The following is a 26,236-nucleotide window of genomic DNA, read 5'->3' on the forward strand; positions in this document are numbered from 1 at the left end:
TTTAACCTTGACAAATGCAAAGTACTGCATATGGGTAGAAGTAACCCCAGAGAAACGTACCAACTGTGTGGTACTACACTTAAGGTGGTAGAAAATGAAAAATACCTGGGAGTAATCGTGCAGTCAGATATGAAGTTTTCTGAGCAATGCAGACCGGCTGCCAGGGCAGGTCATAGGGTTTTGTCAGTGATACATAGGAATTTTGCTAGCAGGGAAAAGGAGGTGATTGTCCCTCTGTATAAGGCAATGGTCAGGCCACACCTTGAGTACTGCGTACAGGTCTGGAGGCCTCATTTTAGGAAGGATGTAGATTTGCTTGAGCGTGTACAGAGAAGGGCAACAAGATTGGTGAGGGGAATGAAGGGATTAAGCCTCTTACCAAGAGGCTTAAGTTCCAAATTGCAGTGGCTGGAGACTAGGCACCTGTGCGGTGATCTGATTGAGGTGTATAAGGCCTTGAATGGGTTGAGCACGCTGAATTCTGATGTGATCCTTCCACTTGTTCAGATTACGAACCTAAGGGGGCATAAATTCAAATTAAGAAAAGACAGATGTAGAATAGATGTGCGGAAATTTGCCTTTTGCCAGAGGGTGGTTAATTGCTGGAACAAACTTCCATCTGTTGTTGTGGAAGTTGATAGATTAAATAAATTTAAGGAGGAACTGGACAGGCATTTGGAGGGAATGGGGTTTTTTTTTTGCTAATTCTGCATAAGCTCATACACTTGCTTTCTTGCATTACATGCCACTACTACGTGTTACTGTTGAATTGGCAAGTGAACGTCATTGAGTAGGCGGTACTAACAATTCACTATATGCCCAGTGCACTAAGTTTGCGGCATGTGTATCAGCAAGAGCTGCAGTAGAGTAATTTTTACAGTTGCGGAAACAATGTCAAAGAGAAAGTATTTAAGTAAAGATTCTTCGTGATATTGACCAGAGTTTTAAGAAAAAAGATGTTGCGGAGAAATATGGCATACATGCAAGCAGCTTATCTACGATTTTAAAAAAATCAAAATCAATTTTAAATGCAATTGAAGGAGGAGCAGACAAGAAGCGAATTAAGTTGTGTATATACGAAGATGTTGATAAAGCTGTTCTAAAATGAGTGCAAATGATACGTGAAAAGAATATACCAATATCGGGTTCCATAATTAAGCAACAAGCTCTGAAATTTGCACAGTCCCTTGGACATACAGAATTTAATGCGAGCACTGGGTGGCTAGATAAATTTAAGAAGTGCCACAGAATTGTGGAAAAGGTTATTTGCGAAGAAAGCATTAATGTAAGCGAAGAAGATTGCAACAGTTGGAGGAATAATATCTTAAAGAAGATTTTGGAAAAATATGAACCTAAGGATGTTTTTAATGCTGACGAAATGGGTTTATTCTTTAAATGTTTACCGAATAGAACACTTGCTTTTAAGGATGATAAATGTTTTGGCGGAAAGCAAAGAAAGAATCACTGTGCTAGTTGGGGCAAATATGACAGGAAGTGAAAAATTAAGACTTTTAGTCATTGGAAAATCAAAAAACCCAAGATGTTTTAGAGGTACAAAATCTTTGGAAGTTGACTACACCTTTAATAAAAAAACATGGATGGCAAGCGATATCTTTGAAGACTGGATATTAAAACTAGACAGGCGTATAACAAAAGAAAAAAGGAAAAATCGTGTTGGTAACTGACAACTGTCCGGCACATCCTGCCAGTATTTCTGCCAAACTTAAAGTGTGAAGTTGTTGTTTTTACCACCAAACATAACGTCAAAACTCCAGCCAATGGACCAAGGCATTATTAAAAATTTTAAATTTCATTATTGAAAGAGAATAATAATAAAGATTGTCAATGTGTTATCAGAAAATAGAAACTTAGAGGTTACAATTAACCTTAGAGATTGCATCTCTGAACTGGCAAAAGTTTGGACAAATGATGTCACTGAATACACTATTCAAAATTGTTTTTCGAAAGCGGGATTTGCATTGAATACAGAAGTCGAACAACAACTGGACGAACAAGATGAATTGCCCCTTTCACAACTAAAAAACTTTTGGACATTATTAGAATTGTCCGGAAACATTGAAAATGAAATAACACTGGATAGTTATGTTTATGTAGATCAAGATCTGACTACTCCCAGGGGCTCACATCTGGTGAGTATTGGCTTGACACATCCAGGATCCTGAGCTGGATATCATCATTCTTCTCTTTCTTGGTGATTCCCTTTAACTCTCTCTCTCTCTTTCTCTCTCTCTCTTTCTCTCTCTCTCTTTCTCTCTCTCTCTTTCTCTCTCTCTCTTTCTCTCTCTCTCTTTCTCTCTCTCTCTTTCTCTCTCTCTCTTTCTCTCTCTCTTTCTCTCTCTTTTTCTCTCTCTCTTTTTCTCTCTTTCTCTCTCTCTTTCTCTCTCTCTCTTCCTCTCTCTCTTCCTCTCTCTCTCTCTCAGAGTAACTTGGGGAATTTTTTTTTTTTTTGGCTGGTGCAGCATAAGCCTCAGGCTTCCTTGCGCCATGTAGCTAATAATAATAATAATACAACAGAACATTCAAATGAAGACGAAATACTGCTGAACAGTGTTAGATGGGACCATGATCACGAAGAAATTAATGATGACGCTGAAGATGCATCAGAACAACCTGCAGAAAAGCCAACTCGCGAAGAAATGATTAACGCTTTTAAAATGGTTCGTATGGGTCTACAGTTTTGTGAAAATGTTCCTGATAATGTTTTTAATGCTCTGAACAAATGTGAGGTTTTCTTTGAGAATCAGACAATTTTTTAATTGTACTGTTCACGCGAAAATTACAGATTTTTTAATTTGTGATACTGGCGAAAATTGTGTAAACGTAATTTAAATAAGTGTTTTTGAAATAAAATACATTAAAAATAAATGTAGATTCATTTTCATTTTCTAATTAAATAACAATTTTTAATAAAAATATTTTCTGTATAACGATTTCTCTATAACGAATTTTTTTGCTGTATTTATCAAATTTGTTATAGGGAAGTTCGACTGTATTTGGAACTACCATCTGTTCTTTAAGGATCAGTTATTTTCTATGAGTGTGTAGTTGTAGTAAATTTCAAGTGGACAGATTCTGTAGTAAATTTCAAGTGGACAGATTCTGGACTATTTCAATTTATACCCCTTTGGGTGAGTAATCTGAGCAAGAGGAAGAATTCCATTAGCATTGAGCTTGTTCAGGCCTTGAATGGATTGAGCAAGCTCAATGCTAATAAGATTCTTCCTCTTGCTGAGATTACTCACCTGAGGGTGTGTGTGTGTGTGTGTGTGTATACTGGTTCAGGGTGGTTCCCAGGCAAATGCCCATCTCCACCTAAATCATTTAAAACAGAAAATCTGTAAAGTGGACCTGATAAATAAAAAGATAGCTAAGAAATAAGAAGACAAAACATATTTTTGAAAAGAGAAGTAAAGTAAAAAAAAATTTTAAGTTAAGTTAAGTTCATAATCTAAGCTAAGCTAAGTGTATAAACAAGAAATTTTAAATAGGAAAGAATAAAAGTAAATATAAGAGAGATGTTTGTGAGTGTAGTATGTTGTTAATGTCAGGTCACTTTGCCATCAGAAAGCAGCTGAACTCTTCAACTGCAATCTGATGCCTGTCCCTGTCACGTGGAGCCAGACCTGGTTCTGTCTTTAAAAGCTGAAGCGCCAAAGCGCAATTAAACACTCAACAGAGAGAGTGCTAGACTGTTGAGTGCCAGCTGTCCAGCCTTGGGCCGCCCAAACCCAAGAACTGAACAACAGCCAGAGGAAGAATCATAAATTCAAATTGAGGAAAGACAATTGTAGAATTGATGTGCAGACATTTGCCTTTAGCCAGTGAGTGGTTGATTGGAACAAATTTCCATCTGTCGTAGTGGAGGTCAGCAACTTAAATAAGTTCAAGGCAGAACTAGACAAACATTGGAGTGAATCGATGGATGAAATGGGAAGGGTGTTTTTTTTTTTTTTGGCTGATGCTATATAAGCTTGCTTTCTTGCATCATATGCCCTAATGCCATTGTGAAATTTCTGTGCAGAGTTACAGGCTCAGGTAAGAATTTGCATTTACATATTCATACTCGCTACAGTATGTCTCAACAGTTAACTCTGAAAGAAAAAGTAGAAGTGATAGAATATTCTAGAAAAGAAAAGTGTGGAGTTCGTAAATAAGCTTCGATCATTTCAAAATTAGAAAGAAGCATTTATTAAAAATCAAGAAACTTTGTTAAAACAGTGGAGGGAAAAATGGAAAGCAATATATCATACATTTTCTCATGGCAAAAGGTGCTTTGGTGGATAAATTGACTTTTGAGTGGTTTAATCAAGTATGCAGTCAAAACATTCCCATCTGTGGGCCTATGGCTCAAAAAAAGCTTTAGAAATTGCTAAAGCAATTGGCACTATTGACTTTAAAGCATCTAATGGCTGGTTATATATGTTCCATAGACATCACAGTATTTTGTTTAAAGCAATTTGTGGGGAATCTACTGATATTAATTTGGAAAATGTTGCTGAGTGAAAAAAGAAAAAAAAAAATGCTGTTGACAGTACTTGTTGCATACTCACCAGAAAACATATTGAATGCTGATGAAATGTGTTTTTTTTTTTTTTTTTTTTGCGTGGTCCCAGATAAAATACTGTGCCTTAGAGGGGAAATGTGCTGGAGATAAAGTGGCAAAGGTACGTCTAACTGTACTTTTGTATACAAGTTTGGCAGGCACTCTGAAATACTTCTTATAAGCAAATCTATGAAACCAAGGTGTTCAGATTTAAGCAAACTTAGTTTACATTGGAAATCAAACAATAAGGTTTGGATGACTAGGGAGATAATAACAGAATGGCTGATCCAGTTGGATAAAAGAATGATTTGCCAGAAAAAAAAAGTTATTTTATTTCTTAACAATGCCACATCTCGCCCACACATTAAATTGAATAATGTTAAAATGGTGTTTTTTTTTTTTTTCCTCCCAGTGTTACATCCATTTCTCAACCTTGACCAAGGAATAATTGATAACTTTAAGGTATCGACAGATCATTCTTAAACACCTGATTTCAAAATTTTATGAAGAAAAAAGTTTCAAAACATTGCAAAAGTATAGTTGTACTACAAGCTATAATCTGGATTAGTGTACTATGGAATGTAGGGCCCCTCTATAATTAAAAACTGCTTCTACAAAGCAGGATTTGATTTGATTGTTAGTCAGTGTGATGGTGACTGCAGATGCATCTGTACTTAATGGATTGCTATGGACACTATGGAATTTTCTTCACTGAGCAGTGATGAATGTTTCTGTAGACTCGTGTAGTGGTGGAAAGCATATATACTGACATAAAAGACATTGTAAGTGAATTTATGAACAACAAAGAACTTATGGAGGAAGATGAATCTGAAAAGGATGAACAGTGTGACCCCCAAATTTAATTTGGGGGTCACACTGTTGGAAATGAAATTGTCAGAATAAAATACTTTAAACAAAGCAATTTATATTCATTTTTGCTAAAAGTTAATGATGTTTTATAATAACACAAGTTTGTTATTTATTAAAATTTAATAGAAACACAAATGTATAATGATAAGCAATAAAAAGTGTGTTAAATAACTGGTTAGTTATTTAACACACCTTTGTCTTAACCCCCCCCCCCCCCCTGTCTGTCATGGAGAGATTTCGCTGTATTTGCTTATATTGTGTGGCTGAAATTTATTCTTATAGTGATGGAATTCTTTATTCCTCATTCCATCTCAAACTCTCACCCTTTATCTAAACCTGTTTCTAAAGGATATAACATATCACATTGGCTTGTGTCCAGATCTCTAATTTAATAAGAATTCTGAACAGTCTTGATGCCAAAAAAAAAAAAAAAAAAATCCAGATGCTGATAGCATTTCTCCACTTTTTCTCAGAAACCTGTACTCCTGAACTTGTATCTCTTTTGTGCTACCTTTTTTACACTTTCTTATTCCACTGGTTTTTCCTTCTGCATGGAAATTTGCTCACATCCAGCCAGTTACAAAAAAGGGGGAGAGGGGATGAAAATACAGACAGTTCTCGCTTTATGAGTTCCCTAGTTTGAGTTTTGTTTTTTTTCCCAAAGTATCAAGTATTAACAAAATCGAAAATATGAACATTAATTGCAAAAAATGAATGTTAAACAGTCATAAATATCAAACCACATGCGTAGTTATACAATACAGTGTACCGCACTTTACGATATTAATCTGTTACCATCGTATCCTGAAAATATCGTAATGTGAACCCTATAACGCATTGTTTTTTGGTAATTCATTCCGCAGAATTACTCAGAAGTTCGAATTTTCACTATATAACTCCCTAAAAGGTCATTTTTATAGTGTAAATTATATTAGTTACCAATTCAAATCACTAAAATGCACTACACTTTCATCGTTATCATATGTTCCGTTATAAGAACCAATTTTGAACGGCTTTGCGATATTTTTCTAAAGCACATTTCTAGAAGTCACGACCATAAAACAATTTGCACTTTCCGGTTTATTTGGCTTTTCTGTTACTGCATGCAATTATAAACAGGTAGTAAACTCTATGTTATTGCATTTGCAAAAATACCGATAGCTGAAATTTTTTTTTTTTTTTTTTTAACGTTATTATGGTGAAATGTTTGCCCTTTACTGAAATCTTCAATCATATAAAAAACAAATAAATTTTCAGAATCTTCTCCTCATTCCTTTTTTTTTTTTGCTTCGTAAACTTGCTACTCCACGCAAATCGTGTTAGTTGCAATTTGTGCATTACGTTAAAAAATGCTTATGCATAATATTGAAATTTATAAAGAAAAGAGAAGATCATCTTGGAAATAAACACCTCTTAAACACACATTTCTGAAGAAGACTCCTTGTGCAACAAACCGAGTTCCAAGCCAATAATGAGTGATCAACGAGTGCGCATTTAGTCGACGATGATGGAAGAATAAACATTCTTTAACCATAAATAAATAACCATAAAGAAATAACCATAAAGAAATCATAAATAATTTCTCTATTATTATAATTTGCTTGATTTTACAGGCTACATTTTCATTTCTTTGGATAAATCAATCATTGTTTAAACATAAACTAATTAGCTAACTAATTTCATTGTTGAGAACGTAACCCCTATTTTTAACATTGTCTATGGGAAATAAATTCCTGCTTTACGAGTTTTCGCTTTAAGAGCACACGCTAGGAACGAATTAACTTGTAAAGTCGAGAACTACCTGACTACCTTGGAATCTTCCATCCAATTTATAATCACCAATATGGAGTACACACTAGGAATGAATTAACTTGTAAAGTCGAGAACTACCTGACTACCTTGGAATTTTCCATCCAATTTATAATCACCAATATGGATTCCATCAGTGTTGGCCCACTGGTTTTATCCTGGTTTATGATACCCATCTTTAGACAAATAAAATTCTCCACATAGTAGGCTAGTCTACTGTAAGTTGATGACCAGCTTGACATATTGATTTTTTTCATAGGTTGTGTTAAATGGAAGCAGCCACATTCAGGTATAAGCCATCATGGTGGCAGAAGGAACACAAATCTTTTTATGTTTGTGGGGTGGGTAGAATTTTCTTATTTGTATCCAGGCACTTAAAATCTTGATGGATCCGTGTTCTAGGACGATGAACAGAAGCTGCCTTCAAATTTTGTACAATTTATCATTTACTTGTAACCATTCAATTTTTTTTGGCATGTTGCAAAGGACTATTTGTATGAGAAAAATTTGTGTGCTAGTCATAAATGGATTGTCTACTGGGAGGCTGTTTTCCATATTATTTTCAAATACTTCAACTCTCATTGCAGGTTTTTATTGTTCTTTATTTTTAGTTTATAAGAAATTTTCCTTAGTTTAATATTTGGTGCCTTGAATACAATTTCTATCAAATTTATGTTTAGAGGTTTTTTTTTTTTTTTTCTAGAATATGTTTAGAGGTATACAAAGCAAATATGTCTAAACTTTGATAAAAGGGAAACAAAACAATTAAACAATTTTAATGTTAAATGTCATAATTAAAAAAATGCAATTTTTTTTTTTTTTTTTTGTAACATTATAAATTGTTGTTTTTCAGCATTCTTTTATATTGTGATGGAGTAGAATTAATTTTTGAGGGCCAGGATGTCAGAGAATTTGGAGGAACTAAAAAAGGTCGAATTTATTTGACCAGTCACAGAGTAAGTCTTGATGAGATTACTTTAACTAAATTTGAATTAAACTTTGAAATTTCTGCAGACACAGCATAAAATTGTATGCATATATGTACTAATAATTGTTGTATATCAGATGTGACTGTAAGTGTGTGTTTGTGTGTGTGTCCATCCATCCATCCAATCTCCAAAGTAATTGGGATGTATTGTGTGTAGACATTACATTCTTGGTTCATTTCTATCATAATAATAATTGCAGAATATAATTTTTTTTTATGAAAACTCTATTAGAACTTATAGTACTTAGTACCATGCATGGGTTGAAAGTTAAAAAGATGAAAGCAGATACTTATTGACATTAGACTTGAATTTCTGTAGCTTATAATTTTCAGGAAATACATATGAATGCAGATTGTTACAGAAAATGAAAGTTGAAGGAATAAATGAAGAAGAAGAAAAGTTGGTTCTGTGAGTTTGAAGTAAAAGGATGCTGACTGATTGTGGCATGTGTTTGGATTGGTTTGGAAGACAGAGTGGGAATTATAGAAGCCAGTTCAGAGAACAGTGCCCATGGAAGTAACCATAGGTTAGACATACAGCAGAAGGAGAACATCTATGCGACAGAGTGGAGAGACTTTATTAGAAATGAGTCATTAATTAACCTAACTGCCCTCTTTTGAATGGCATCTAGAAGGCAAATTTCAAATATGTTCTACCATGGAATATTGTTCCCACATCTGGGGTGGTGCTTGAGAGAAGTTTTGAAGCACCACCCCAGATGTGGGAACAATATTCCAGGATAGGACAGATATAAAATTTGTACAGAGTGAACAGCTGTTTGGAAGAAAAGTAATGCCATGAGCAATAGAGAAAACTATTGCTCATGGCATTGCCTCTGCATCTAAACTTTTAGATGTAGAGGAAACAATTTGTGTTGTTTTTGCCAAGAGAGATTGGAAATCAGGGTAATCCCCAGTAGAGAAATGTGATCATGTCTAGAAATCAGAGTATCATTGAAGATAAGCATAGGAGCAGAAGAATCCTCTTTGTGAAATATAAGGCAGGGCAGAGTTTTGGAGGCATTGAATAAATGATGCTAGAACTAGGGGACATAAATTCAAGTTACGGGGGGAAATGCTTAGATTGGACTACAGGAAGTTTTATTTTAGCCAGCGGGTTGTAAATTACTGGAATAGGTTGCCTACATGGGTGGTAGAGGCTGACAGTTTGGGGAAATTCAAAGGTCATCTGGATAGTACCTTCGGGTGAGGGAAGCACATAGGATGATAGGTTTAATTTCCTTTTCTTTTATTAATTATTATTATTTATTTTATTTTTTATCATTGTTTTATTCGGGTTTTTTTTTTTTTGGCTGGTGCAGCATAAGCCATAGGCTTTCTTGCACCTTGTGGCCATTACTAATACTAATTTAAGGAATTAGTAGTGCATATTTGAGAATGTGAAGCTGTTTGAGCAGTGCAAGGTTTCTCAAACTGGAAAGTGGAATGTAATGTGCTATCATCAGTAAAACTATGGATAGAATTTCTGGTCAGTGGAAGAAGGTCATTAATATACAAGAGGAAAACAGTGGAGGAAGAACTGCATTAGTGGAGAAGTTAGAAGACAGAGCCATTGCATACAGTGAGTGGTTAGAGAAAACTGGATACCCACTTACAAAAAACAGTTGGGAAACCATAAGATGGAAGCTTATTTAGAAGACCTTTATGCCAAACACAGTCAAAAGCCTTTGAAATGTCAAGAGTAACTGCTTGATTTTCACCAAACTTATCAATTGAATTTGTCCAACAATGGATATCACCAGTGGATCGACACTGATGGAATCGATACTAGCGTCCATTGATCAGATGGAAGATTTCTAGATAATTTAAGAGTTGGCGGTTAATTGATTTCTCCATTCCTTTGGAACAAGTAGAGATGATTGCAGTGGAACGATAATTGGATTGGAGGGATTTGTCACCCTTTTTTGGAACTGGCTGGATATGAGCAAATTTCCAAGCAGAAGGAAAAACACTTTTGGAATAAGAAAGTGAAAAAAGGCAACACATAATAGGAGTAAGTTCAGGAGCACAGGTTTTGAGAACATGTGGAGAAATACCATCAGGACCTGCAGCTTTCTTAGCATCCAGATTGTTCAAAATCTTTTCGTCATTTTGATGAAAGACCACAGGAGGCATTGGATGGAGAACTGGAATAGTGGGAAGTGGTTTACCAAGATTATTAATACATGAGTTGGAATCAAAATAGGATGCTAGCAGGTCAACTTTATCCTTGGCTGAAGTGGCGATAGAACCATCTGGTTTAGACTGACAGAGGTGGGAACAGCAATGGTTAAAATTTGCGGCCAGTAGCTTTGGCAAGAGACCAGACTGCTCGGCTACCATTTGGACAAGAAGCAGGTTTTCTACTTTTAGCCTGTTTGAAATCTAGTTTGGACTGATTTATAACTGCTTTACAATTGTTGCGAGCTTTGGTGTAGGAAGAAAATGAACTTGGAGATTTGGATACATGCAAGATATGCAACATTCTTCTCTTGAACAGCCTTAGTACATTTATTGGAAAACCAAGGTTTAGATAAAGGTTGAGATTTTAAGGTGAAGATAGATCTGAGCAAACACTGACATCAGAAGTTTTGAAACAGTAATCTGACCAAGGAAAAGAAGAAAAGAAATCATGCAAATCATCCCATTTTGCATTCTTATAATGCCAAACAACACTAGGTTGAGAGTGGCCGTGAGGGAAAGGTTCCATTCGACCATCACCAAGTAGGGGTCTGAGGTGCCTAGAGGACCACTCACCTCAACCCTGTACTTAGAATGGTTGGTTGTTTGTGAGAAAAAGATCGAGTGTTGGCTGTATGGTTAGGATTGTCAGGTATTCTGGTAGGTAAATGAACAATCTGTACGAGATCATTGGTAATTGCAAAAGCCTCAGCATCTCAGCCAGCTGGGGCCGTATGACTAGAAAACTAAAGCTAGCCGGAGTTGTGAACATTAAAATCACCCAGGAAAATTACCTCACTATTAGGAAAGTTGGACTGGAGAAAGTCAAGTTTCAAAGAGAGGAAGTCAACAAGAATAGTGAAGTTGGGAGAATGATAGTCAACAGATGAATTTGACAGAATGTGGTTGAGAGATTTTAAGCCAGACAAGATTGAAAAGAGGAGATTCCAATTTAATGTCTCTGATGGAATATCAGAATGGACACATGCACAAATACCATCTTTGAAGCGAAAGGAATCGTACAACAAATAATGCGGACAGCTGAGACGAGTAGTGGTTGAATGAACCAATAACTGAGATTCTGTCAGAAAAAGTACATGGGATTTGGCAGACTGTAAATGGAAATGGACATCATTGAGATTAGAACTGAGACCACATATATTTGTGAAATGACTGAGTAAGTGTGTGGGAGGTTTAGATCTTTTTGTGGATACGTTTGCCCTATTAGTTTACCAATTCATGGTGTATTTGGTAGTAAAAAATGGTGGGGGGATATGCTGTATGAAGTAATGAAATTTTTGGATGTGGTATACACATGGTAAGAATATATCCAGCTCCTTGACATAACGTTGCCTCAACAATGCCCTCCTTATACACACTACTCGGACTCCCTCTAGTCACTATCCGGCAGAGCAGAGGCATCAAGATTATACATTAGCTGATCCGGAAGCCTCTTAGGGAGTTACCAATAGGTTCGGTCCAGTGTACTAACTGGCAGCCAGCCTGCAAACACCGTTTTAGAGCCATACTCTTGAAATGTAAGGAAGATTGGATCTTGCCATGATGTCCATCCTAACATCAAAAGAGATCAGTCATACTGTATGATGAAAGAGATGGGTAGGTTTATGGGAACTTTCCTCTGGAGACTAAACATGGGTTCCATCACTTCAAGCACCTCAAACCCTGCTTACATTGGTTTGCATTTGGGTGTCACCCACAGTGTGCTAGGTGCTGTATTTTAGGACTTGCACATGGAGTTTATACCCAGGGTTACTAACAGTCCCACTATCACAAAGGTGCAAGCAGAGGATCTGGGATGATTTTTCAATAGACTTGAATTTGAATGATTTGGATGATTTTTCAATAGACTTGAAAAATCATCCCAGACCAACCGGACTTCACCGAAATTAGGTCCACTTGACTTGAGTGTCACCCGAATACCAATTTTGAATATTGTATTTATTTTGGGAGACCACATCTAAAACAAGACTACTTCTGCAGAGGGTTCAGAGAAGGGTGATTAGATTGGTGACAAGTGCAAAGCAATGCATACATGAAGAATTGCTTAGAGGTGTGTACTGCAAAGTTTGAGAACCAGGCATTATAAGGGGAGATCTGAAGTGATTGATTAAAATAAATGTGGAACATCTGTTCTCCTTTGTTGATGAGACACAAACCAGGGGATTCAAATATAAAATCCCAGAATAATAGAAGTTTGTATTTCATGAAGTTCACCTATGAGTAGTGGGTTTTGTAACATAGAATAAGTTCAACAACTCGGTGGTGAAATCAGTGAGTCTGACCAAGTTTAAAACAGAATTGGATGGTTATCTTGTGGGAATGGGAATAGTATGAATATTCTGTTTTATTATGTTATTTTTGGTTGATGTCAAAAAAGTTTGGCTCCTTGCATCATTCAGCCTTTTTACTAAATACTAATACCATCAATCTTTTTAGAGTTCCTCTTCAATCTTTTTGATAGCATTAAGAGTTCTCATTAACTCTTAATGCTTTCCTTCTTCTGCTTGGAGTTATCACATGCAATATGGTTAACGAAGTCTTTGCCACATGAGTCTGCATATATTGGAATTTTTTTTATACAGAAATTGTCCTCTGTGAGTTTACTCTTTTCACGTAAAAGAATGATAGGAACAGCGTATATTAAGATAATGCGATAACTTGCATTTCATACTTCTACCCTGTGAAGAAGATAAAGGTGCCTCCGTAGCCAGGTGGGAAGGAGCAGCAGTACGTTGCACACGCTTCTTGATTAGACCGGGGTTCGAGCCCATCACCACCAAATACAGAGGATGCGGAAAGGTCAAGGGAATGACCACCGCATATTCCCGGAGCAATATGGCCTTTGTTGCTAATTCTCCTAAAAACCAAATAACAAACAAGAAAATAAAACATTATACAGGGTGTGGCAATAAAGTTTCAGACTGGTGATGTTGCAGTCATGTTTGATGCATTTGAAAATAAATGGAATTGGTATGTTGTAATTCAAACATCCTCCAACAGATTTTGCAATAGGCTGACACGTTGCAAATAACTACCAGTTTCATTAGTAGTATTATGAACAAATATCAAGTTTTGCATTAAACTAGGAAAATTTTCAGTAGAAACATATGAAATGTTAAAAATTTTATGATGATGAAACATTAAGTACCAGTGTGTTTGAATGATATAAGCAGTTCAAAAACAGATGTGAGGATGTTCATGATGACTCAAGAAGCAGGCATCCATCATCATTCTTGGAATGAGAACAGAGTTGCAGAAGTTTGAATTAGGAGACTATTTGTCAAATTTTGCATGGATATTTAGGGAAAAGGAAGGTCTGTGCAAAATTTGAACTGCATAACCTCATGGATAAGCTGAAGCAACGAAGAATCATCATGTGAAGACTTCATCCAGGTTTGTAAAGACAATTCTAATTTCTTTTAATGTATTGTCACTTGAGATGGTATTGGGTGTTTCAGACACAGAGACAAAGTGTCAGAGCATGCAAAATAGACTTGAAAAATCATCCCTGAGACCCAAAAAGATTCATTTACAGAAATCATCTAGGATCAAGAACAAAGCTGATCATGTTTTCAAATGGTGTGATTCACAAAGAATTTGTACTTGTAGGGTAGAGAATCAATGCTGCATTCTACGTAGAGGTTCTTCAAAGACTTGAAGCACGTTCCCCAGGTTAGACTAATTTTGAGAGAATGGCAACTGGTTCTTGTTGAGCAATTATGTTCCCTGCCCATTTCACACTTTTTGCAAAGACATTTTCTGACAAACATGACATTGTACAGATCAACCATCTACCTTACTCTCTAATCTAGCACCAGCAGACTTTCTCTTTTTCCAGTGAAAATCTTTTCAAAGGAAAGATTTCAGTATGTTGAAGATAAAGAAAACTAACTGCTGAACTAAACATCCCTTTGGATGCCTTCACTGACTCTTTTCAGAAATTTTTAGAACTGTAAGAAGTGTGCTCTGTTAGGTGGCGATTACTTTGAACAAAAATAAAACCACTTTTGAGCTTTTTACTTTGGATTCTTTTTATTGCACCACTCTGAGAACTTTATTGCCGTACCTCATATATGGATAGAGCTGATGTTATGCAAAATTCAATGGAAGCAGTATCACTGACAGTTGATGCCATACTTGTTCCGTGGTTCTGATTATAAATGTAAATTGGGATGTTGTTCACTGAACAACACTGCTGTGTCAAAGGCTTGAGACAGTGTTTTATTTTATTTTTATTGCCTTATGTTATATGCTGTTGTATCTGATTTCAGTTATACAGTAACCAATGTGAACAGTATTTTTACGGTATATTAGTAGAAAACTTTTCAGTAGATACAACTATTAGGAAAGACTAAATTAAAAAACTTGACTATTTATAGATGATTTTTACCAATAAAGATACAAAGGATAGATTGCAGTCGATTAGTTTTCCATTCTTCAGCCTGTCTTCAATAGAGCTGGAGCAACCTATTTTTGGAGCTAACTACATTAAAGGAAAAGTGAAAGCCCAAGCAAGTGGTAAGAATCCTCTTATGATCATTGACTTTCTAAATAGTCTTTTTACAGGAAAACTTTTTTTTTTTTTTTTTTTTTTTTTTAATAATGGATATAGCTTTTGCACTTTAATTATGCTCACTGTGCTTTTTCATATTTTGTACAGTGGTTGACAAAAAATCTCCAATAGTGTTTTTGAGACATATTAACAATATTGTAATATGAATTAAGAAATATCCAAGATCAGAACTGTCTAGAGCAGTGGTTTCAAAGTGTATTTCACGGAACCATTCAGTTTTGCAAAGAGATCCCCAGGGTTACTGAAGACATTTAATTTTTATATCTTCTTATACAAAACAAAAATTCATACGACTAAATCTTTCTTTGCCTGTGCTATAAAACAATAATGTGAATCATACTATAGTTGTACTGTATTATATACTCAGAGCTTTCTCAGCTCGTATTTAAAAAGTTACTATTTTCACATTTTGGCATCTTACTGGGTTGTTAGATGTCAGCTTTCTCAACTTCTGTCAATGAGGTGCGAACTAGCACTGAAATAGTTGTATGGGGGGGACATGACACACTAATAAATAGTATTATACATTCTCTTTTTAGAGGAATGTTACATATTATTAGTGCTGCTTAAGGAAACTCATCATGATAGGCTTATTTGAGAGATCAGTGCCTTTTTAATGAGATTTTGCATCTTTCTTTCTTTGCCTGTGCACTAAAACAAGAATATCTCTTGAGGTATGCTGATTTTTTTTCATTTAATATGCAACATAGTAAGCGTTTTTTAAAATATATTAAGGTTCAGTGGATTTAATTTATTGCACAACTCTGGGAACTTGCTTAATTGATATTTTTATTTATTTAATGTATTGCACTTATTTATTTAATTTATTGCACCACTCTAGGATTTGCAAAGAGTGTTCCACTGTTAAAAAAAATATTGAAAATCCTTGCATTAGTGGACAAAATTTAGTCATTGAAAAATTGATTTGGTACCCTGGAGCAGAATAAAACTCATGACTCATCAGTGACTCAAGCATCTGGTGATATGCCATGTAACATGTTGAAAATAAACTAGAGTAACAGCCTAAATTTTTTTTTTTTTTTTTTGTTTAAAAAATGTTGCTCTCTGCTGAAATCGGAACTTTCAGAAAACAGGGCCATGCAATAGTTATATATTTATTTATTTTTATTTTATTTCAGAATAATATTATAATATATGTGATCCCCAGATGTAGTGAAACCATAAGCAAATTTTTTTTATTCTATATATATATATATATATATAGGTAACTGGAGTGGACAGGCAATATTCAAACTGAAATTTATGACTGGTGGAGCAATTGAATTTGGACAAGCTATGCTAAATGCTGCAAAAATGGGTAACTATTGTACTATTTTTATAATATTTCTTGTGAGTTAAAATGTTAGATATTCTTATAGCATGATCTATTATCCAAAGATGCCTTCCTCTTTAAAAATAAATTATTGAATTAATTATATTGCATCATAATACATTAGCATTCGAGGTGAGCGGACGCGCTTAGACAGGGCTCCTCAGTTAAGTGGTTTACTTTTGGACAGTGCTTTTAAATATTTGATTTATTTAGATATTGTTGGATTATTTTGTTATAGGTTTTCCTGTAACTGTTGATTTTAATAATATTATAGATATAATTTTTTAAAGTTACTTTCATTGATATTTATTTAATTTTATAATGGTAGTTACGAGATCTGCCTTAAACATGTCACAGGGTATCGTGACTCACACGGAAATAGCAGATGGCGATTTACGGGTGAGTCATGATTTAATCCGTTGTGGAACCTGTGGAATGTTTTCCAAGTTCGACCTGGTGACTAATCCTACCTCACCTGGGGATTCTTTTCTTTGTGATCGATGTAAGGAGTGCACCGATCTTAAATTACAATTTGGTGCACTGATGGAACAATTTGAGTCCCTGAAAAAACGAGTGCTTGCCCTCGAAAATAATGCATCTGGGAGCTCGTCAGGGATACTCAAAACTCTAGCAATCTACCAAGTGATGCACACCCGATTCGAGCCTCAAAACAGAAAAACCAAGTGCAAACTACTCTGGTTAAAAAGGACATTGTTTTTTTAGGAGACTCCATTGTCAGGGAAACGGGGAATATTTTTTGTAATAAAGATAGGTGGAGCAGAACCAGGGTATGTCTGCCGGGAGCAACTATTGATGATGTCACCAACAGATTGTCAGATTTTAAAGGGGGTAAAGAAAATATTATTATTTATGTGGGGACAAATGATATTAAACGTACACGATCTGACGATTTGTTGGAAAAATACAGGACCATGCTGAGGAAATGTCGCGAGCTAGGCCATAATGTCTGTGTCTGCAATTCTGCCCAGACACGATAGGAGGGATTATATGTTAAGAGCCTTGTGGATTAACTCAAGACTTGAAGGAATCTGCAAGGCTTTAGGGGATAAATTTCTATCAGCATGGCCCACACTTGTAGGTAGAAGGAATTTATTTTGTAGAGACGGGATACACTTAAACAAAGGTGGTGCAAAAGTTTTTGCCAGTATTATTGAGGATACCTTAAAGGTTCAGGGAAACTGCTAGTTAGGGGGGGATGTGGGTAATACTGACATGCGCTTATCTGATAATATTGGTCAATGTAACTCTTGCACATACCTTAAGAGTTCTTATCTGTTACCCCAACTGGACGTATTATCTAGATGTTCTGGGGGCAAAGACGTTTCATGTGAGCGGGTAGCTAATATCAAGGAAGAGAGCTTAAAAAACTTCAAGGGTTGTGTTAGGGTTGTTAAATATACAAGAACAGTAAATCTTAATTGTTTATACAGTAACGTTAGAAGTGTCGTCAATAAAATGAGCGAATTCGAACTGCTGGTTAAAACAAGTAACGCGGACAAAGTAGGGCTTACAGAGACGTGGTGCCACCCTGAAATTGGGGATGATGAGTTTCAGTATGGCTTGTATAATGTATTTAGGAAGGATAGGTTAGATAGAAGGGGTGGTGGGGTAATGCTTCTTATCAGAAGCGTCAATGCCTTATTATGGGTGCGACGATAGCTTTCCCGGATTCAGACATTTCACATGCTAGTATAGAGTCTGTATGGTGTGAGATAGTTGGAAACAAAGGTATAATGCGAGTAGGAGTAATCTACAGACCAGGTGATTGTGAAGATTATGACAAAAGCCTCTACATGCAAATGGAATGGGCAAGTAAGCGTCAATGCCTTATTATGGGTGATTTCAATTTGCCTCTAATTGATTGGAGTAAATGGGAAGGAAACTCTACATGGGGAACAAAATTTTTAAATCAACTAGATGACTGTTATTTGTATCAACATGTCAGGGAAAGTACTAGAGAAAAGAATATCCTAGACCTCATCATCACGCATGAATCAGATGACCTAACAGGGCTGACAGTAGAGGAACCAGTAGCAGGAAGTGATCACGGAGTTCTATGTGGATGATGATGACGAGAGAGATAGCAGAAGTAAAAGGCAAAGGAATGGGTTTTAATTTCAGAAAAGGAAATTACGATGCCTTAAGGTACTACATGGCCTCTATTAACTGGGTAGATATCGCGCAGAGAATGAATACAATTGAACTGTGGTACGCTTTTAAAACATTAATCACAGATGCCTTGAATGCGTACATACCATTAAAAAAAATACTCCACGAGAAGGGTTCCAAGTTGGATGAATAGTGAAGTTGCTGCATTACTTGAGCAGAAAAAGGTGGCATGGAAAGGTTACAGAGCATTAAAAGTACTGAAGCCTATAACAGCTACAAGGTGATGTGTAATAGAGCCACAGAAAAGGTTCAACAGGCAAAGGCAGTTTATGAGAAATCGCTAGCAAACAGAGCAAAGAGGGGGGATAAAGAATTCTTCACATATATAAATGCCAAGAAGAGCAGGACAAACCAGATCGGACCTTTACGTAAGGGAAAGGGGATAGTAATAAATACACCAGCTGCCGTTGCAGATGAACTCAACAGTTATTTTGCATCGATATTTACAAATGAAAAGCCTTTTGTGGCAATGGGAAATTGTGGGAGCAAAGTTAAAAAATATGTAATTAATGATATTGAAATTTCGCAAGATTATTTAATGAAAAAAACTTTCGAGCCTACAGACCAGTAAGGCTCCTGGAGTTGATGGAATATACCCTATAATCTTAAGAGAGGCGGCAAGCGAGTGCATTGAACCATTGAGGCTAATTATGCGAGCATCACTAGACTCTGGGGAGATTCCCTTGGATTGGAAAAGTGCAAATGTATCTCCCATACATAAGGGTGGCTCTAAAAGTGAAGTTGGAAATTATCGACCTGTCAGTCTGACTTCAGTAGTAGGGAATATCATGGAGGCAATGATCAAGGGTGGAATTCAGGATCATTTGGATCGAATTGAAATTCTCAAGGATATTCAGCATGGTTTTGTAAAGGGAAAATCATGTTTAACAAATCTGGTTCACTATTTCGAAAGGGTCACTCACGAGCTGGATTTAGGGAATAATTTCGACATTGTTTATTTAGATTGCAGCAAAGCTTTTGACTCAGTCCCACATGAGCGGTTGCTTTATAAGCTGGAAAAGGTCGAAATCACTGGGAAAATACTTAGATGGATAGAAGGATGGCTTCAGGGCAGGAGGCAGAGGGTTGTGATAAATGGCTATTCCTCAGATTGGGTTGATGTAAGAAGTGGGGTTCCCCAAGGATCAGTATTAGGACCACTGTTGTTTTTAATTTTCATAAACGACATTGATGAAGGGATAGAGGGCGTGATGTCTAAATTTGCTGATGTTAAAATTGGTAGAGTAGTTAATGATCACTGTCCAGCTGAGCTTCTTCAGAGAGACCTAGATAGATTTCAGGAATGGTCAGAAAAATGGCAGCTGTGCTTTAATCCAACAAAGTGTAAGGTATTACACCTGGGAAACAGTAATCCCAAAAAAACTTATTCACTTGGTAGAGTTCAACTAAACCCAGTACTGCAGGAAAGGGACTTGGGTGTTACGATACGGTCAGACATGAAATTCTCTGAGCATTGTAAACAGGTTGCAAGGAAGGCCCATGGTGTCCTATCGATGATCTATCGAACTTTTGCAAGTAGAGATAGGGACGTGATAATCCCATTATATAAGGCTTATGTTAGACCACACTTGGAATACTGTGTTCAAGTATGGAGACCGCACCTAAAGAAAGACATCGAGCTTCTTGAAAGGGTGCAAAGAAGGGTAACTCGCCTGGTGAGATCGGCAAAAGGGTGTCCTTATGAAGAAAGACTTCGAATATGTGGGTTGCAGAGTTTGGAAACTAGACACCTTAGAGGAGATTTGATTGAGGTGTTTAAGGCTCTGAGAGGCATCAGTAAAATGAATAAGGACAAAATTTTCAAGATTATAAATGATGCTAGAACTAGGGGACATAAATTCAAGTTACGGGGGGAAATGCTTAGATTGGACTGCAGGAAGTTTTATTTTAGCCAGCGAGTTATAAATTACTGGAATAAGCTGCCTTCATGGGTGGTAGAGGCCGACAGTTTGGGGAAATTCAAAGGTCATCTGGATAGTACTTTCGGGTAAGGGAAGCGCATAGGATGATAGGTTTAATTTCGTTTTTATTTATTTTTTATTATTTTTTTTTATTTATTAATTATTATTATTTAGTTATTTATTTATTTATTTTTTGTTTTTATCATTGTTTTGTTCGGATTTTTTTTTTTTTTTTTTTTTTTGGCTGGTGCAGCATAAGCCATAGGCTTTCTTGCACCATGCGGCCGTTACTAATACTAAATATGGAATCCTTATTCAGAATAGTATTCTCTGTAATTACAGCATTTTTTTTTTAACAAAGTGATGAACAGATTATTTTTAATAAAAACTAAAGAGCAGATTTTCATAGTTGGTATGCATTACAATTATGGAGCATTGGCATTCTGTGCTCTTCATGTTTGGAAATATACTTCTGTATGAAATCCCTAATGTATAAACCCTATCACTTTCATTTATGCATATTTAGTGGTAATTACATATTTAAAGGCAAACTTCTGCATATCTATTCTGCAACCACCAGTTCTCAATTTGAATTTATGCCCCCTCGTATGCATAGTCTGAGCAAGAGGAATAATCTCATCAGAAGAGACCTAGGGGTAATTGTGCAGTCAGACATGAAGTTCTCTGAACAGTGCAAGCAGACTGCTAGGACAGCTCATGGGGGGGGGGATTTTTTCAATGATATATTGGAATTTTCCCAGCAGGGACAAGAAGATAATTACCTTGTTCCGTAAGGCAATTAAGCTAAATCATGAATACTGTTTGCAGGTCTAGAAGCCTCATTTTAGGAAGGATGTGAACCTGAGGGAATGGGTGCAGAAAAAGAGCAAAAGAATAGTGAGGGGAACAATAGGGTACTGTTCCAAGAAAGACTATCTATAAATTGCAGTGTCTCAAAATTGGGCACTTGCAAGGAGATCTGATTGTGGTGCTTAACACTTTCCATGCTGGTTTTTCTGACGACAATTTTGGCCCAGGATTGAGTCACTCTGGATTGGAAAAGGCAGAAACATTTTTGTGCTTTCTTCTCATTATGACTGAGTTAATCAGCTTCCAGTGAAGGTTGCTTGACAAAAAAAATATCCTGTTCTTCTATCAATTGGAAGAAAAAGTTCTAAAAGTAGGGGGTGGTTTTCACCAAGTTCTCCAAGTGGATTAAAATCTGAAGCTGTATATTTGTGTTCGGGAAGCAGTGACTGTGTTGATGGCATCCTTACTCTTGCTCAGACAATATACATAAGGGACCATAAATTTAAATTGAGGAAGGAAAGATGTGTGGAAATTTGCTTTTAGCTAGTGGGCAGTTTATTATTGGAACAAACTTTCATCTGGTGTTGTGGAAGTGTGTAGTTTGAATAAATTTAAAAATGAAGGAGACATTATTAGGAGAGATGGACAAGTGATGTGGGGAGATTTTTCCCTTTTCTTTTTTAATTTTAACCTTGCTTTCCTACATCACTTACCACTACTAATACAGGACCTTGAAAAAATGTTGTATAGTGTGTTATAAATCAGCTTAACTGCTAGGTAGATAATGGCAGGAAGGTAGGTTAATTTTGAACCTTTGTTATTAAAGATTTTGGTTTATATATAAATTGTTTTTGTTTTAGCTAGCAGAAATATGACTGCAGAACCACCACCTTATGCTCCACCTCCAGGACCATACTATCCAGCTGCACCTCCAGTTTATACACCACCTGCAGGTGGATACTATGGCTTTGTAGCACCAACTGATGTATTTCCAGATAGCCCACCTCGTAAGTATACGCTTAGCAGTTTTTAGTCTGATGTTGCTTGTCACTGTCATTAAATCTGTAGGATAGCTAGCTTTTTTTTATGATCTGTTGTTTAAATTATTAATTTATTGATTCCAGAATAATACTTCTTGCAGCAGGATTTCTAATTTTCTTAGATTGTTCTAAACTGTTTTCCCCACTGACTTTTACTTGCTGTTTAATTTATCTTTAATGTGATTAGTTAAGGGTAGGTTAATTCTTAACTGATAGGTTAATTCTTGAGGCATTTTTAAAATACAAATTAGAAATGTAATCCTGCATTCATGATCTAAAATTTTGATTTTAGTCTGCTAGAAGGTATGGAGTGTCAGAAAAATGCCTGTGAGTAGTCAGCTTAGAAAGTTTAGAAAAATTAACTTTTAGTACAGAAAGATTTTCAGATGGAAAACATGGAAAGTTTTCTTTTATTTAAAAAATGAAAAATATGAAATACTGTACTATGACAGCCTCTTTTGAGACTTTCTGGTCTCTTATCAGATAGCAGGTCATCTCAGTGAATGTGATCTACCATGCAGTATGAAGAATATGTATACTTTGTGATGTTTAATGTAACTAAAGTTATACAAGATGTGATCAAACAGTTCAGAGACAGTGCAACTTCAATATAATGCACCCCTTCGTACCGTTGTTTCAGATATACCACAGATATGATCATGTTGCACCAAAATAAATTATGAAAAAAGTAGTATTCAAAGAAAGAACTATCAATTTCTTATTGGAAACTGGAAAATGTGAATACTCCTTATGCTCGTGTCTGCTGTACATCCTAGTACCATACACCAATGAGCCAAAACATTATGACCAGTGAGGCTTTATGCAAATCGAAGCAACTGCACGTGAACTACAGCACATGCGTGGGTCGGGACATGGTGTAAAAAAACCTGATACTGAGCTCCATTAATCAGTGTTACTCTTGTTCTTCAGATGGGAAAAGAAGCGGGCTTAAGCGAGTTTGACAAAGGCCAAATTGTAATGGCCAGACGACTGGGTCAGAGCATATCCGAAACGGCACAGCTGGTGGGGTGCTCACGGTCAGCCGTGGTTAGTACCCACTGAAAGTGGTCTGAGGAAGGGGAACCTGCGAGGTGTTGGATGACCACGGCTCATCGATGCTTGAGGTGAGCAAAGGCTCTCCCGGGTGGTACGTGACAACAGAAGGGCCACTATGGCGCAACTCGCCTGTGATTGGAATGCTGGTGACGGGAGTAATGTGTCACAACACACAGAACATTGAACCCTGCTGAAAATGGGGCTGCTTAGCCACAGACTGCTCTGAGTGCCCATGCTAACCACAGTTCACTGGTGACAGCGCCTACAGCGGGCACGCGAGCATTGAAACTGGACCTTGAGTGATTGGAAGAAGGTCGCCTGGTCCGACGAATCACGTTTCCTGTTGACCATACGGCCGGGTACGTGTGCGTTGTTTACCTGGGGAAGTGATGGTGCCTGGATGTGCCATGGGACGAAAACAAGCTGGTGGCAGTGGTGTCATGCTTTGGGCAATGTTCTGCTGGGTTACTCTGGGTCCAGTCATCCATGTGCCAGGCACTCTGACATCTATCACCTACCTAAACATCATTGCTGACCAGGTATGCCCTTTCATGGCAACGGTCTTGCCCCTCTGGCGGTGCATCTTTCAGCAGGATAATGTGCCATGCCACACCGCCCAGATTGTTCGAGACTGGAACATGAGGAAGGCTTCCGGGTATTGCCCTGGCCTCCAAATTCATAGACATCAATCCTGAGCATCTGTTTTTTGTGTTGGAACAGCAACTTTTATCTGTAATGTCTCAACCACGGACCTTACAGAAGTTAATGGATCTGCTGGTTACATGTTGGTACCAGATACCACAAGACACATTTAGAAATCTTGTAGTGTCCGTGCCTCACTGGGTACGAGCTGTTTTTTGGCTGCACGTGGAGGATTAACGTCATATTAGGTAGGTGGTCATAATGTTTTGGCTCATTGGTGTATGTAAAACATCAAATTTTTCATAACCACCTTTGTGTAATATTATAATGCTGAAATTTGGTCCACTTTAAAAATATGTATCCCACTTATATTAAAGCATTGGCATAGTGAATTTTCTTGGTTGTATTTCTGGTTTGTCCCTTTTCTGCATATCGTGTTCAAAATTATACTCTTCTGTTGTGGATGCAATATCCCATGATTTATACAAAGGGCATTTGAAAGGTTCATGGCCTGAGTATGAAGGATTTAATTGAAGAGTCTGGTAACATAGTTCCCCTTTTGAAGTCAATACACTTTTTTTTTTCATTGATGCTGCAGTGCATTGATTCTAGTTGCAAATAAAGTTTTTTCTCTTGGGCCTGCTTCCAGGAATGCATCCACTACAGTAATGATGTCACTATAGGTGGGAAAATGAATGCCAGCCAAATATTTTTTAAATTAGGAAATAAGTGAAAGTCCGTTGCTTCTAGATCTGATGAATATGGGGTAAAGTCCATGATTTCAAAACCACACTGATTCAGTACAACCATTGCAGTGACTGCCTTGTGCAGTCATTATGATGATTGCAGAGTCACAGAGGCATTTTGTCCTGGCGGAACAGGACTCCTTTGCTGAGTTTTGCTCCCCGTTTGTCTGTTTTCGTGGAAATGCTTCTCAAGGCTTCCATAATATACTGCTGTGACTCTCTAGCCTTTCTGAGGGTAATCCACTAGCAACACTCCATCAGCATCCCAAAAATACTGCTGCCATCACAGAAAAAGAAATTAACTTGGCTTTCTTTGGAGGGGGAGAAGAGTTTCCACTGTTTGGGAGTGCCCATTTATCTCTGGCTGAAAGTGATGGACCCACATCTCATCTGTGGTCACAAACCTTGCAAGGAAATTTGCTAGATATGCTTGAAAAATGATGCAAATATTCACTTGACAACTCTTGGGACCCATTGCGCTGACACATTTTTCATAACTAGAACTGCTGTTATTGTGTGGTAAATACAATGAGATGCCCAAGTCACTGGCAGTGTACTGAACTACCACTCACCAGACCATACATGTGGTCAACGACTTCTGGAATGATGGATGTTATAGGTCTTCTACAGCATTGGTCATCTTCCAGGATCTCCTCCCTCACTTGTTTAAATTTTCCTGCCCATTTTTTAATGGTGGAACGGGAAGATGCATCCCCCTCCCAATATTTTAACCATATCCTCATGAATTGCCGTTGGCATTAATTCCTTTATTCCCCTTCTTTTCCCAAATATTGGATGACTGCACAGTGCCTGATTTTTGTCTATCTTTCCTCATTCACGCTACTTACTTTGACTTTAGTACCTGCAATAATAATTTTTAAAAAAAAACAGAAAAACATTGAAACTGCATGAAACTTGATGGGTTACTATTTGAAGTGTTATACATTAAGTACAGAAATGTTTAACACTACTACTACCCTTTCAGGCCACAAACTTTTCACATGCCCTTTGTAGAAACAGCAGCTCTCATTCACTTGGGAGCTCTCATTCTCTCATTTTATATTGGCAAGTTTCTGAAATTGATTTGCCTTTAGTGAGTACATCGCCAGTGTGCAAGGTCTAAAAATACTATGCCTTAATTAAATTGGATGTGACCATCCAGGTATGAACCAATATCTACAAGGGAGAAAATGTTTTTCACTCTGATCATGTTCTGTGTCCCAGGACGTTGAGATTTTGAATATATATATATATATCAGCATGAATTGTTGAGGAGGCTTCCATCCTGCAGTGGGTTGATAATGGCTGCACTTTACTTCTTTTTTTTTTTACCTTTTTTGTAGTCTCCATCCAAAGCAACACATTTCTCCCATCTTTTGCAGAACTTCCTAATGCCATTTTTCTACAAGGTCTTACCTTGCTCTTGAAACGTTTCTGTCACAGAAATTACCTCTGCATTGCCAAAAAAAAAAAAAAAAAAAAAAATGCTTT

The 26,236-nt window shown here is 36.8% G+C and overlaps 1 protein-coding gene across 1 annotated transcript in view; it reads left to right on the forward strand.

Annotated features, from left to right (window-relative positions):
• The window catches only part of Wbp2 (WW domain binding protein 2), a 66,370-nt gene that overhangs the window by 26,347 nt on the left and 13,787 nt on the right, over positions 1–26,236 (forward strand). The window contains exons 2-5 of the mRNA XM_090386827.1: positions 8,097–8,199; positions 14,813–14,951; positions 16,232–16,324; positions 22,122–22,268. Of these exons, the coding sequence (XP_090242953.1) occupies positions 8,097–8,199; positions 14,813–14,951; positions 16,232–16,324; positions 22,122–22,268 (482 nt within the window). The remainder of the gene's footprint in view (positions 1–8,096; positions 8,200–14,812; positions 14,952–16,231; positions 16,325–22,121; positions 22,269–26,236) is intronic.

This window comes from Mastigoproctus giganteus, chromosome 12 (genome assembly GCF_048544385.1).
Source record: "Mastigoproctus giganteus isolate SK-2022 chromosome 12, ASM4854438v1, whole genome shotgun sequence".
Classification (NCBI taxonomy): Eukaryota; Metazoa; Arthropoda; class Arachnida; order Uropygi; family Thelyphonidae; genus Mastigoproctus; species Mastigoproctus giganteus.